At 35.3% G+C, this 14991-nt stretch overlaps 1 protein-coding gene across 1 annotated transcript in view; it reads right to left on the bottom strand.

The window, feature by feature from the left end:
* Positions 1-14991, bottom strand: part of TFAP2D (transcription factor AP-2 delta) — a 61187-nt gene that overhangs the window by 23316 nt on the left and 22880 nt on the right. The window contains exons 6-7 of the mRNA XM_045866016.1: positions 8001-8142; positions 2292-2405 (exon numbers count right to left, since the gene is read on the bottom strand). Of these exons, the coding sequence (XP_045721972.1) occupies positions 2292-2405; positions 8001-8142 (256 nt within the window). The remainder of the gene's footprint in view (positions 1-2291; positions 2406-8000; positions 8143-14991) is intronic.

Raw genomic sequence — 14991 nt, 5'->3', positions numbered from 1 at the left:
GATATACCATGTAGTTTTAAATTGTTTAAGGTATGGCTGTATATTTCAAATGGTTGTGATTGAGAATCTGCAGCCATACATAATCTTGAGAGTTGTATATCCAAAATATAAGCTCTTTTTTAACTGGGCGGGGGCAATTTTCAATATATGTAGCTCTTTTCGGGACAATACCAGACTAGTTTGTTACCATATTCTGCATAGGGGGGAGGTAAATGAGAGCAAATAAAGCCCAGGAAGGAAACACACAGCTCAAGCTTAGAAGTGAAAGTTTTCTCTAAGGAGTTCTGTGGCATTGATTTGGCAACTAACTCAAGTATCAACAAATTAGCAGATTGTGCCTATGCTGAGCAAACACATGGTTTGCCTACTTATTTCACACTGTCGCCAATATTCAATTTACACATTGATGCCGTATTTTGTTTTGTGCCTGAAAAAGGACAGCTCGCTGTCTGATGAAGGCTGCGGCACCTGTAATTGGAAATAACCTGGTAGCTATGATATAAAATCTGAATTCTCTATGTTTTAACAATAAATTCTTCCTTAGAGTGTATTTGTAACGTAACAAACTTCCTTAAGTCAAGACTTGAATTTGTATAAAAATTATTAAGCTTGGAATTGAACTTCTGTAAAAATTACAAATATCTTTAGTGTGGATACAAAAATATGGAAAACATTTGTACAGATATGACAGTGGAACAAACCATACCTTCTAAACTTGGATCGGTGGTGGAGTAAACAACCCATCATTCACTGAATGCTTACTTTATATTCATTATCTCATTTTATTTATTTATTTATTTATTTATTTTTATTTATTTAAAGTAAGCTTTATGCCCCACGTGGGGCTTGAACTCATGGCCCCAAGATCAAGAATCACATGCTCTACTGACTGAACCAGCCTATATGCATTATGTCATGTTTGCTCTCTACCACCATATAATAAAAGGGTTCTTATTCCATTTAAAGCTAGGGAAACCGAGGGTTGGAAAGAATGCATGTTACCCCAAAACTACCCAGCTCAGCTGTATGACGGTCTGGATTTGAAGATGGTTCTATTGACTCCAAAGCCTTTTCCCCTTAACTTCTGGGCATTGTAATTTCTACCAGTTTTATTACACTCACTTTCACTAACCCAATTGAGTGCTAGGAGAAAAGTCTTGTGAGATATATTTTTGGTATATCTGGTACATTTTTAGAAGGTAAACCCTAAATTTAGTCTCCAAAGATGTATCTACTACATCTTAAGGAGTCTTGTGGCATGATGCAAAATAAAATATTCTATTTAAAAGTCTCTGATGTTGCAGATAAAATTCCAACTCATTGAAATATCCATTATTTTATATAAGGGAGTATCCTCCTCAAAAGCATTATCATTGGTGAGAGGTACTGAAAACATTTTAAAATTTAATGTATAATAGTCTTTATTTAACATTGTTTTTATTTGTTTGCTTTGTTTTGTTTTAAGTAGGCTCCACAGCCAGGATGGAGCCCAGTGTGGGGCTTGAACTCAAGACCCTAAGATCAAGACCTGAACTGAGATCAAGATGCTTAGCTAACTGAACCACCCAGGAACCCCTGCTTAACATTGTTTTTTAAACTGAATGATGATAGTTAAAAGAGGACAAAATATTTTTTACATTGATGAGAAAATATTATGTAAGGCATTAGAATTTTAGGGCTTTAAAACTGGAAGTTACCTGAGTAATTATCTTGTTCCTTTCCACATTGTCTCTAGGGCATAAATTAACCAGAAAAAAAAATAGTCTATTCTTTTCCAAAGCATCTCAGAAAATAAAATTTTAAATATGCTTTCAATAACACATTCTAGGAGCTTTAAAATATACTTGTGTGATCTAATTTAAGAACCATTTGCAGCTTCTAATTGGGCAGAAATTATTAACATATGCCTGTAAAATCAGTGTATGATATCCCATTAATTTGTGTCATATCTGTCCATTCAATAATGTGCCTCACCAAGATGAAGAATGATTTCAGAATCCTGATTCAAAAGTGCCATTACTTGAAATAATAGTGTTCACTTTCAAAGTCACAATTTCCTGAAAATTGCACAAAGACACTAAACTTTCTGATCTAAAGTGCTTCATGCATTAGTTATTTTTATAATTTGATCTTACATGCTTGCAATTTCAAAAGATTCAGTCAGTCACTATATGAATATATAAGCAATATCTCTAAACGGAACTGCGACAGGAATACAAAAATGTCTGGGTTAATAAAGATGGTTTAAGAATTTAAAAGAGAGTCTGAGGAGATTGGAAAGCCAGTCTTACCTGAAATGTGTTAAGTGTCTCTGGATGTCAAGGTCTAGAATTGGAGTGGGTCTGGAGGATCCCAATGGTGATCTATCTTGGCTCAAGAGGTCTTGGAATTCTTTACAAATTTGTCTAAAATGAAAGATTCATCATTGAAGTTGAACCCTTAACATGGGGCTTTAATTTCATCCCATGATATTTTACCAAAGATTTGTTTTCTCATTTAAAAGAGGACTAGATTAAAAAAATAATAAATAAATAAATAAATAAATAAATAAATAAATAAATAAATAAAATAAAAGAGGACTAGGTCAACTTTCATAAATCAACCTCCAAAGTTCCATCTACAACATACAGATGAGGTTCACAACAGCAACTTTGCTCCCAAGTACTATAGGAAAACTTTGGAAGTGATCAACAGCCCACAAGCACTGACAAAACCGTGTTCATTTTTAAGGTGAATATTCACAGATAACCTCAGCACAAGGAAAAATCTATATGAAAGGATCACACTTAATCATTGTTTTTTTAAAATATTAAAATATGATTTTGGGAGGGGATATCACATTTGTAAAAAGTTTAAATCAAGTTATGGGCTTCTTTCAGAGCGGTGATTCAAGTAGGCTTTGGAAAATCCTGTTTCCCAGCATTTCATTAGAATTCAGACTCTTGTGAACTGAATTCATATTTTAATATTTAAAGTACGTAATCATTTACCACAATTCAGCCCATTAGCCTCACAAAAATGATTGTTATGTCCCATGTAATATGGTTTCTTGCAAAAGGTATGCTTAAGAGAAAATCTGCTGCTTTTCTTACATTAAATAATTGTGATTTCTGATGAGTTTTAATTACCACATTACTATATATATTGAATAACAGCAAAGCCTTTGTGATACATAGTCTAAATGATACATTCTAAAGAAGCAAAACATATAAAGAAAACAGTTTTTTTTTTAAACAACAACAAAACTTACTAAATTAATACAGTAATTGAAGAATGAAATAAAGGACAGACAAGGAATTGCTCAAAAGAATACATCATCTAATATGAGGCCACTCCATAGTCAAGGGATAATGTGATAGTGATTAGGGTTTTTTTTTTTTGGTCTGGATTTACAACGGGTAGTCATAAAAATCTAATCATTAGCCCTGATTATAATTATCAATGTAGCTAGCCAAAGACAAGTAAGTACAAGAGAGTCAAATTATTCCAAGTGAATGTTACTCCATGGACCCAGCCACTAATTTCTCTCCAAATCATTTGTGTCATTAACAAATAACTACCAAAAAGTGACAAAATGTCTTGAATCACAAATAATTTACCAGTGAGTTAAAGCCAGTAGAGTTTTATAATTAGGTGCTTCTAAATTTCTTCTAAATTTCTTCTAAAGACCATTTGTGATTTTTCAAATGAGCAATAATCCCCAGGGTTATTGCCAGTGTTATTTTCATATTGTGTGAGTTTATAGAATTTGCCCTTTTCTTTGTGAACACAGTTGAAAGTAAAAGTGGGTCATAAGGAGAGGAAAAACAAACAAAAAACCAGAGATGGCCCTTATCTGCTCTAAATCAAACAGGATCGTCCATATCCTCCAGCTAATGTTTTAGTCTCTGAGATACAGCATCTAAATGCATGCTTTTAACAACTGCATGTGTACACTTTCATTGAGAATATTTGATCTGAATTTATCACTTTTTCTGTTCTGAGTTAGAGACTTAGTTGATTGACTTGCAGGTGTATTGCCTATGTTTTAATAGCAATTTAAACTAAGTTTTTGATGCCAGTCGATGGCATCAAGTGATGCCATTTGGTAGGGCATCGTTATCTGTTGTGCTTTGTGTTACTGAATAGAGTTAAATATACTCTTATCTTTATTTTTTAGGAAAGTTCTAACTAATATTTTAAATCCAGATTCATGCTATCATTTTTCAGACTGGCAATATAAATTACTATTTGATAGACTATCAGTATGCTCCATTACTACAAAAAAAAATATATATATAGGGGCTATTTAAAGATGAGTCTTTTAATTTTATACCAGATTAAAATATATTTAAAAATTCAAATAAAGGTTGAAATGTTGCTTTAGTTCTTGTGGTATGATATCAGAATTATTTGGATAATTGAAAAAAATAGTTTATAAGCTGGTAAATCAACTTCCTTACTGTATAAACATTATAGCAAGTTACAATAAACTTAAAGGGGATGAAGAAATGAGGAAAAGACAAAGTGTGGAAAAATTTAACTTGTGCTAAGCAATTCAGCTACACTACACAGGAAGCTGTATCGGGAGAAGTTGCAGAATTCTCAACCTCTGGTATTTGATTCTGCTGCTCTTAATTCTGACTTAGGACAGCTTCTTGACTTAAAAACAGAGAACAATTCTGTAGTCCCCCTTAGGCAATTATGATCATCATCTCATTATGACAATTACAGAGATATTATTTTTATGACTAGTTTTGTCCTCATTTAAAATTTTATTTATAAGGCTACAATAAGAAATACTCATTTCTCAAAACAAAATGTCACATTATGAATTATGTAACACAAGATGATCTTTGGTGAATCACAAATTCTAACTTTATCACTTACGTCACTGTCCTTAAGGACATAATTTTTAAGCTGATGTCTGAATTTCAAGTTCTGTGTTTCTCCTTTTGACAATTATTGTTATAGTAACAATTAAAACATGTTAACGATTCTCCTTTACCCTGATGCAGATCAAATGTTAAGCATATTTAGTCCTAAATTCAATGAAGAAGTTTAAATGTGTTTTCCATGAATCAAAGGTTTTGTCCAGTACATTTTTAGAATTCAAAAATGGTCTAATTCAGTTTCTGTCCCTCCTATATAACTGTCTAATTACACCAACGTATTTGGTTAATCAACAAAACACAAGAAATTAAGAGGAATTAGGAAGCTCGACCCTTAGTCAATGGGCCTTTCATTTAATTATGCAGTTGGCAAAATAATTAAATACAACTGAATCTGTTATTCATAGAGTTAAAAGAGAAACATGTAAGCCAATCCAACAATGCAGATCAGTTATTGGATCTCTCATCCAATGATTTTGAATTTCATATGATTTTTGATGCAATTGTCACAGTCTTGTGAACAAAGATGAGCTAACTAGAATGTAATGAGTATCCGTGTAGGCTACTTAATTTCAACGTTGAGCATTTTAATTGAAAATATCCAAAGCTTTACTATTAGAAAATTAGAAACTTCTCAGAACACATGTTGGATCCATTCATATATTGCAGAAAAAGCATGTTATTCCTACACATCCCTTAATTTATCCACTTACATTGATGACTACTTGTCTTGTATATATTTGCTATGACTACATAGTCTCTCATTCTTGTTTCCCATTGTCTATAAGAAGATGGACGGATATACACAACCAAAAAGACAGAAAAAAATTATACAGCCTGTCTCTTAATTTCTAGATGTTTATGACCTATTTACTCATATAAACTAAGGTAACTGGAATCAGTGAACCCAATTCTTGATTATTTAATGGTTTGCAAATGTCCAGCTATGGGCAGAAGGATCAAAGTACATGTTCTCACCATATTTTATGAAGCCAATGTCCCAAATATGATCTAAAAATAGACATTATTGAGATCCTAGGTAAAAGGAAAATAGTACTCCTGAGTTGAATCCACTACTCTAAAATAGACGTCTCAGCATAACTTTGACAAATATGGAAGTACTTCTCTTAATCCCCTCAAGTTCTTCTAACACTGGACTTCAGTGAAAACAGAATCTCCACATCAGTTTGAACGCACAGACATTTAAATAGAGTATGGGAACTCTCCAGAAAGTGGGTACTTGTGTTCTGAATGTTAATGGTGGCATTGCTGTGGGTGGTAGAGATGGGCAGCTATGGAACCATCCTGGGGAAAGGAGGACAAAAAGAAGGATTTCTCTGGATTAGGGAGTGAAAGTCTTAGAATATGCATGATGAAACTATAACCAACTACTTTTGAGGCAGAAAATATAAAGGTGTCTTTTCTTGGATAATTTGTATCTGGGGATAACACTGTCATTCAGAGGTGTCACATGGGTACACATATTGGGAAAATCTGTATAATCCTGCCAGCTAGAAGGATACTATGCTTCGGGAACACCTGGAGGACACTACCTAACTTCTAGCAGTGTATTCTTCTCTTGATCTGTAACATGTCTTTATAGTTCTCCCCAGATGGTATTAAGGATTCAAACTGACTACGTGGACTTTCAGTGTCTCCTGGAGAAACTAAAATGTTACTGATGAAGACCCCTCTGGGTCTTGCCTTGCAAGAGGGCAAGAGTAGAAGCAAAACAGAAAGAAAGATCCCCCAGGAGATTAGCCACACAAAAAATCCAGGTTCAGCTCTTTCTACCAGCAAGTTTTTAGGAGCTTGCACAGAATAAGGTCTATCCCGAAATCTTAAATCCACAGTTTATAGCTGCCTTCTAATCTTCTTTCTCTAACCCTTGTTCTTCATTTTCTTTCTCTGCTGGTCCTTTCCCTTTCATTTCATTGTTTTACCCTTTTGCTCCTTTTGCCACCATCTTTTGTTTTCCTTCTCTCTGTTGGGTGGTAGGTTTCCCATTTAAACCCTTAAACTTGTAAAAACAAAAAAAGACCTATGTGACATTAGAAGTAGGTAGAAGAAGTATTTAGTTTTGGTTTTATGCATTTTGAGGCCATTTAAATTTTAGCCAACCTGTTGTGAAGTCCTTTTCCATCAGTTTCTGAGAAACAACGCCTTTAACACTTACCTACTTTATATTGTCTCTTTGAAAGTTTTCCCCAAATAAGAAACTAATTTAGAAAAAATAACTTAACCCACCTGGGACTATTAGGTCTAAACTCTGAACATACAGTTAGGAAATCAGATAAGATTATTAATAGTCTATTATGTAGCATAACTTATTTTAATAAAGAGAGCAAGAATTAGCTATTGCCTGAAAAGTTTTTCTCTAAAAATTTGAACATGACTTGGCAGCAGCATTTACTGTTCTGTTGGGTTTTTACACACTCAGTGGTAGTTCTTCCATTCCTTATCAAAGAACTTTCAAGTTTGAGGGAATCTGAACTCATCTTATGCAAGCTCCCCTTTCCTATGTCATCTCTGTCATTATTTTAATTCACATTTTTGTTGAACTTTACACTTTTCAGAAGCTTTCACATACATTATACCTTTTCTTTTCGACAGTATCACCACAGGAGATGAGACAGTATAGGGATTATTTGCTTAATTATACACCAGAAAAGATAGGGACATTGATGGTGATTCTTGGCCCCAGAGGTCTCCATGTTACCTCTCACACACCTGGGTCCTCTTTTGTCATATTCTCCAAACATTCATAGTGTTTTAAGATCTTCACCCTCATGTGTTAAGATGCAGTGAGTGGTTTCGACCGAATCACATAGCAGCTAATGACACATTTGCCTGGAATCTACATTTCCTAAACATACTTTTCTCTTAAGAACTCCTGCATATTCTGGAGAGGTTTTCTAAAAACTTTCATCATCACTAAACAAAGGTAGTTTGTAAATCTTGCTCTGGGTGCAAGGCCGGGGGTGAGGGTATGTCCTTGTGTAGTACATCTAGCTGCTGAAGCTTGAGACCCTCTGCTTTAGAGAACTGGTACTTTCTAGACTCTTTCCCTCACTCAAAGAAAATGGAAAACCTGAGAGAAGGCATATAGAGACTTCCCATTCTGCTTACTTGGTCGCTAGGATCATCTTTTTTCTTGCTGTCTGTTCTTTCTGTTCCATATGTTGTCTGGCAAGATGTTCTCCTACAGCTTTGGCTGGAAACTCTGTTTCACAAGTGTAGCCAAAATCCCGAGCCAAGTGTAAAGCTTCTCCTGTTGGCAGACAATAAAAGTCAGTTTTCCACAAATGTCTAAACTCAGTAAGAGTAGCACTTTATATTTTCCTCAAGCCTCATCCCTCCTTGTGGTCAGATGGATCATTTTTTCCTATTTATTCTAAATAATCCTAGGGAAAGGACTTTTGGAGTGGGGGTAGAGTAGGATGAGGAGAAATTGAGGAACAGAGAAGCTACTTACCAGGCAGATGTACGTGAAAAACTGAAGGGGAAAACAAGAACAATGATCTAGGAGTTTTGACTTCCCTAGAGGCTTGAGCCCAGTTTAGCTTCTCAGATCCAATACATTAATGCCCGAGGGAAAAAGCTCCATGGGCTTGCCATTCTGTTGTTGATCGACCTACAATCTATCCTTAGTATATTTGAAATATTCAGATAGCTTTCCCAGGGGATCTATCAAAATATTGACAAAGGGTCCAAATAACTTTCCAAAGAACCTGAAACACTTTGGAAAGGGGAGAGCAGTGAATGTTATCAATTTCGTACCATTATGTTTGCAAGGACGCTAGTGTGTGATCATAGTACCAGCATCATCAGGCTTCGTGGTAGGCTTCAGTACCTCTTAGCACAGTGCACAATGCTTCATATGTACATTAGTAAAAACACAATGCTTTTTAAGTATAATAAAATCATAAATAACTTTTAGCCTTTCACAAACATCTTAAATCTGAGTAAATTGGTAAGAAGTGAGGTAAAAATGGCTTATCTGCGAAGTAAGGTTTGGCAATATAGTTCAACCTTGAAAACAATAGTAGTTTTAAAGCTCAAGTCAAATTTCACCTGAGCATGAAAACTTAAAAAAAAAAAGCAAGCTCTCATTGCACATATACCGAGCACTTACTTTGCTCAAGGTGCAGTGCTATGTAGGAGTAATGAGGGATATAAAAGGGCTGTCCCTGTTTCTAGGACAATGACAATCATCCCCATAATAGTAGCAAAAAACACCCTAGTAGCACTTTCTAATTTACATTGCAACCTATATGAACACTATCATCTGCTCATGTTTACTGACATTATGTTGCTATTATACATAATAAAGCCATTGTACTACACGTATCACATGAGTGTTACAGATAAAGTGTCTTACAGACATTCCAAGGGGGAGAAGGGGGTCAACATGGGGAATTAGATCAGATAATGTCTTGTGAATTACAGATCAATGATTTCCAACCCCCTCCCTCATTTCAAAGCAGTGGCAGGTTTTTAGTTAAGATTTTCATATTCATGTAGTAGGAAACATCCTTGTTAGCCATCCATTCTAAATAGGAAGAGGACATAACTACATGGAAAGGGTCCCTATATTGATGAGTCTGGGAAGTGCTAGTTATTGAAGGGTCACGGTTTTAGATAAAGCTGCAATGTACAGGAAATATTTTTAAAGTGCTTATTACCAGTAGTTTATCCCCCTAACTGATTAGGAAAGAAAATGTGTGCATATTTGGCAGAAAAAAATGGCACAAAGATTAAAAAAAAAAAAAGACATTGTGGGATGCCTGGGTGGCTCAGTCTGTTAAGCATCTGCCTTAGGCTCGGGTCATAATCCCAGGGTCCTGGGATCGAGTCCCACATCAGGCTCCTTGCTCAGCAGGAAGCCTCCTTCTTCCTCTGCCTGCAGCTCTCCCTGCTTGTGCTCTCTCTCTCTGGCAAATGAATAAAATCTAAAAAAAAAAAGAGACATTGTAATGCCATATAGGATGGCCACTTTTGCTAGAAAAATGACAGACGGGAGATAATTCAAGACATTTCAAAATTGAGGTATAAAATCTGAAACAGTGGCCATAGCACATGACTGAGGATAAGCTCATGTGATCTTGAGACTACAAGTATCTTGCCCCTAACACAATAACCCGTTCACAGTGTCATCTTCGTACATTATGTTGAGTTATGTATATTGATATATCTGCATATTGCAATATTGTCACCGAAAGATATTTGGGTAACATTTTCACAGACACTATTACATATATATTTGTCCTCCACCGCTTGTGCAGTAGTGGGAGAAGTGAAACGGTGCAAACAGGAGGGTGGCAGCTTGTCTCCTAAATTTTATGCTAAAACCTGATTCTGGCCCATTATATGCAAAGCTCTCACCGTGTGGTAGTTTTTAAAACAGTTTGAATGGAACAGCTGCTATTTACATTTATACTGACAGCCAGATCCTTCCTTCCCTTAGTTCTGTTTACTGCTTTCTCTTGCTTGCAATGTAACATTGTTACTGGATGTACAGCGATGCTACATCAAAAGAAGTGGCAAGTGAAGACACTCTGATACGTAGTTAAAATGTGTGTATCATGCCACAAAAGCTTTGTGTGTGAGGGCCCAAGAATGAATGAATAAATGAATCCATGAATTAAAATACACATGATATCCAGTAAGGAGGACAGATTTGTATTTAAATCCCGTACAGCAGGTATCTTAGAGTCAACGAGTTTAAGAAAAATAGAAATTTTAGGATCAAAAAAGCATGTGAAGGGGTGCCTGGATGGTTCAGTCAGTTAAGCATCGGATTCTTGCTATCCCCTCAGGTCATGATCTCCTGGGTCATGAGATCAAGCCCCACAATGGGGTCACCGCTCAGTGGGGAGTCTGTTTGAGATTCTCTCTCTCTGCCCCTGCCCCACACTTACATGCTTGCACGCACATGCGCATTCTGTCTCTCAAATAAATAAATCAACCCTTTTAATTTTTTTTTTAAAGCATCTGAATAAGATTCTAGGGGATCTGACTGATTCATGAAGATAAAGATCAATGAGCTTCTCTGTCTTTGTGGTGGGACAAAATTCCCATGTGAACAAGAAGAGGGTGCAGCAACCTGTGGTGGAAGAGTGATTTAGGAAAGGCCGAGAACATTTTTCCTTCTATTTCCATACGGCAAATATTGTTGTGTCACCTCATATCTTTGTGATATGAAGTAGGATGCCCTAGTTCTTTTTTTTTTTTTTTTTTTAGATTTTATTTATTTGACAGAGAGAGACACAGCGAGAGAGGAAACACAAGCAGGGGGAGTGGAAGAGGGAGAAGCAGGCTTCCCGTGGAGCAGGGAGCCCGATGCGGGGCTCGATCCCAGGACCCTGGAACCGTGACCTGAGGCGAAGGCAGACGCTTAACGACTGAGCCACCCAGGCGCCCCAAGATGCCCTAGTTCTTTGTTTGCAAAATAGGTTTAAGTCATTTTTACATTTTAATGCACTGTGCCACTTGACAAACCGGTACCCTCCCCTCTTTTTTACACAACTGAAGCAATACACTAACTTTAACATGGATGGCCATTTTATATCATGTCATTTCAAACATATTTTAGAATTAGGATGGATGTTTGGGGGCTAGGGTTATTGCTTGTAGAGGAGTATGTTAAGTGCAAGGCTTTAGGGTCTATAAGCCAAATAGTGCTTACCCCCCTTCCAAAAAAGTAAAAACCCCTAAGAAATATTCATTCTTTTCAATAATAACATCAGTGGTAGGTGACTCTTACTGAGTAACTCTCTCAAAAAGCTAGCAGAAGTAAAATTACAGAATATGAAAATAGCATAAAAAAGAATTTTCTCCCTGATGTCAGGACACTCATTTTTCACACTCAAAACAAAAAGTAAACAACTAAGGGGAAAATATTAGGAAAAGTTTAAATGTCCATCACTGATACAGCCTAGAAGTGGAAAGTTAATGGGAAAATGTTTTCTGGATCACCTGTTTTACTGAGTTTCTGGGTTCCTACATTATTTTACAGGAAGAAGATCTAAATGTATTTTTAAGTAGAAATAAATACACCAGATTTTCAACCTTTTATAAGTCATTAAGGATTTTTCCTTCCTTTAGAGTTACTGTATTTTAGGGGAAAATGTACTTCAGACAATTAAAAATCAACATCTAGTACACTAATTTGCACTAAAGGATACTGCTATATTGTTATCACCATATAATTCTTACCAACTGTCAATGTAACAATATTGCCTTAAAAACAATTTGTTTAACTTAGTATTGCAATACCCAATGTTATTAAGTAAAAGCAACAATTCATATGTGTTAACTTCTAGTCACATATCTATGATTTCAATTTTATTTATATGTATGGGAAACTAGCACTTTGAAATCTATCTGTAGGATTATTCCAAGAAGTACCTATTAGAAAGCAGATTTGAGGGGTGCCTGACTGGCTCAGTCAGTAGAGCACCCAACTCTTGATCTTAAGATTGTAAGTTTGAGCCCCACACTGGGTATAGAGATTACTTAAAAATAAAATCTTAAAAAAAAAAGCAAATTTGAGAATATTTTCAAACCTGGATAAGATATTCTATCAACTAAACTGTAATATCAAGCCACAGTAAACCATCGAGCTGAAGGACAAAATTAATATATTATAGGTTTCCCAAACTATTCTGAAAGGAATGCACTCTGTAGCACTCCATATAATAGAGTCTATGATATAAACCATTGCCTTATAATGTGGTAGTTCCCTAGTTTAATGATGATTTTGTTTAGACACAAACACTTTGTTTCTCAAAGCAATAGTTTTGTTCCCCATTCCACACCAGACACTTAGCACAGCACCTGATTCATAATAGGTACTCAGTAAACATCTGTCACATGAAAAAGCTTTCAAAGATCTTATTGGTTAATTGCAACAATAGTCTTGTGAAGACTTCTAAAGAAAATGGTGATAAACCGGAACAAAGAATTGCTAGAAAGAATGAACTATACAGAAAATCCATAAAAATAGAGTCTATCCTTGTATCAGTGGAGGCATTTTATAAAATAGACTATACCTATATTTTTCAGCACTTTCTGCTCCCGTAACCTGGGGTTTTTTGTTTTTGTTTTTAATGTAGGGGTGTCAACCCATAACAATCAATCTCTGGGTATGAGCCTGTTTTGAAGCTCCTGAAGTAATCTCAGGCCAACATTAAGAACTACTGTCCTAAGGTGATGGGAAAGCATTATGTAGGGATTAATTGTACACCTTCATGAAATAAAAGAATTCTGTGGCTTATACAAAAGGAAGGCAGTCACTATAAAGTCAGTTATAAACCATAAAGACCTCTGTCTATCAGGGCTTTTGCAGAAAGAATTCTGCCTTATTTGGCTGACATACTATAAACTCTAAAAACAAAACAAAACAAAAAGGAGAGGCACCTGGCTGGCTCAGTTGGTAAAGCATGTGACTCTTGATCTCAGGATCATGAGTTCAAGCCCCACATTGGGCATGGAGTCTACTTAAAATAAATGAATGAATGAATGAATGAATGAATAAATAAATAAATAAATAAAATAAAAACAAAAAACGGAAACGTAATGGTAGAAGGAGATACAGACAGCACTGTTAAGGAAACGAAGTCATTAGTCTACTGAAAAAGTGTACTTGTACAGAGAGATATAGTGTGAGATGAAGCTTGCTTTTCATACTAGCAGGGAAAAGATGGGTTTTCAAGAAAAGGTGCTGGGACAACTGGGTGGCCATCTGGAAATAAACAAATAAAATTGGATCTATACCATGCATCTAACAACAAAACAAGGTCCAGATGGATCAACAATTTAAACATAAAAAATAGAACCACAAAGTAATTAGAACACAGCAGAATTCTTTTATAGTCTTGGAATAAAAAAGTTTTTAAAATATTACAGTTAAAACTAAAAACCATGATATAAAATATATGAGACATATGATTATACTCATATCAAAAAGTCTGTAAGACATAGACCTAAACAAATAAGCAAACCAACAGAAAACTTGTAACAGCAAACAGACAAACCAAAGTTAGTGGTGGGGAGGCTTTGCAACACAGATCAGAGACATATAGCCAGTTTTCTGTTATATAATGAACACTTATCAACCATTAAGAAAAACATTTAAAAATATCCCATAAGGGCAAAGTAAAAGAATAGACAGAGAAGCTCATTAAATTCTTCTAGGAATACCTAACTCAACCTCCTTCATAACTGAGGTAGCCTTTTTTTTTTTTTTTTTACCCATCAAATTAGCAAAGATCCAAAAGTTGCATATCTACGGAGTTATTTATGTAAGTGTAAGGTTACTCATTGTAGCACGATATGTAATAGATTGAAAACATTTACATAATATTCAGTAGAGAACTGGTTAAATAAATTATGAGACACTCAAACAAGGGAATATCATGAGTGTTTAAAAGAATGGACAACTTGTAAGCCCTGAGAAAAAAACACTATTATAAGGTGTGAAAAAAAGAACCTGACAGCAGAATAGTGTGTATAGAATACTATAATTTCTTTTAAAAATTAAAAAATCCAGTGCATACACACACATATCCTTGGAAGGAAATAGAGACACCATTTGTTTTCTGTCAGGAGGGGAACTGGACAACAAGGGAATAGAGTGCAAAACAGATATTTTACAAGATGCTCTTTTGTAACTTTTAAATTTTCTACCATTTGAATCAATTATCTATATAAAGTTATATTAATTCAAAAGTAAAATTACTCTCTGACTCCATTCTTAGAGAGATTTAAATCTAAACTCAAATATTTATTGTAAATTAAAACACAAGCTATTCCAAACCTGCCACGGTTATTCAGCAGGATGTAGACATCAATAGGAAGAACTACAGTCTATAATTTTACTAAAATACCTATGGATTTTGATAAATGTAAATCATGGAAATAAAGCAGAAACTGCGTGTTTGAAAAGGACATTAGTCGAGACATATACATTGAAAGACAGAATAATGGAAAGAAGAAAATAAAATCACGAGGGAAGTAATGCAGAGACGTGTGTTTTTAAGTGAGCAGCACAATTTGCAAGAGTGAGCAGTGAGATGGACCAAAGCGGGCAAGGGCAGGCAGGACTCAGCCAAACAGG

Source organism: Mirounga angustirostris, unplaced genomic scaffold (assembly GCF_029215605.1).
Source record: "Mirounga angustirostris isolate CCGP_5_RB_7025 unplaced genomic scaffold, mMirAng1.0.hap1 SCAF_8, whole genome shotgun sequence".
NCBI lineage: Eukaryota > Metazoa > Chordata > Mammalia > Carnivora > Phocidae > Mirounga > Mirounga angustirostris.
Note: the sequence above shows the minus strand (reverse complement) of the source record. Positions and strands in the feature narration are given on the sequence as shown.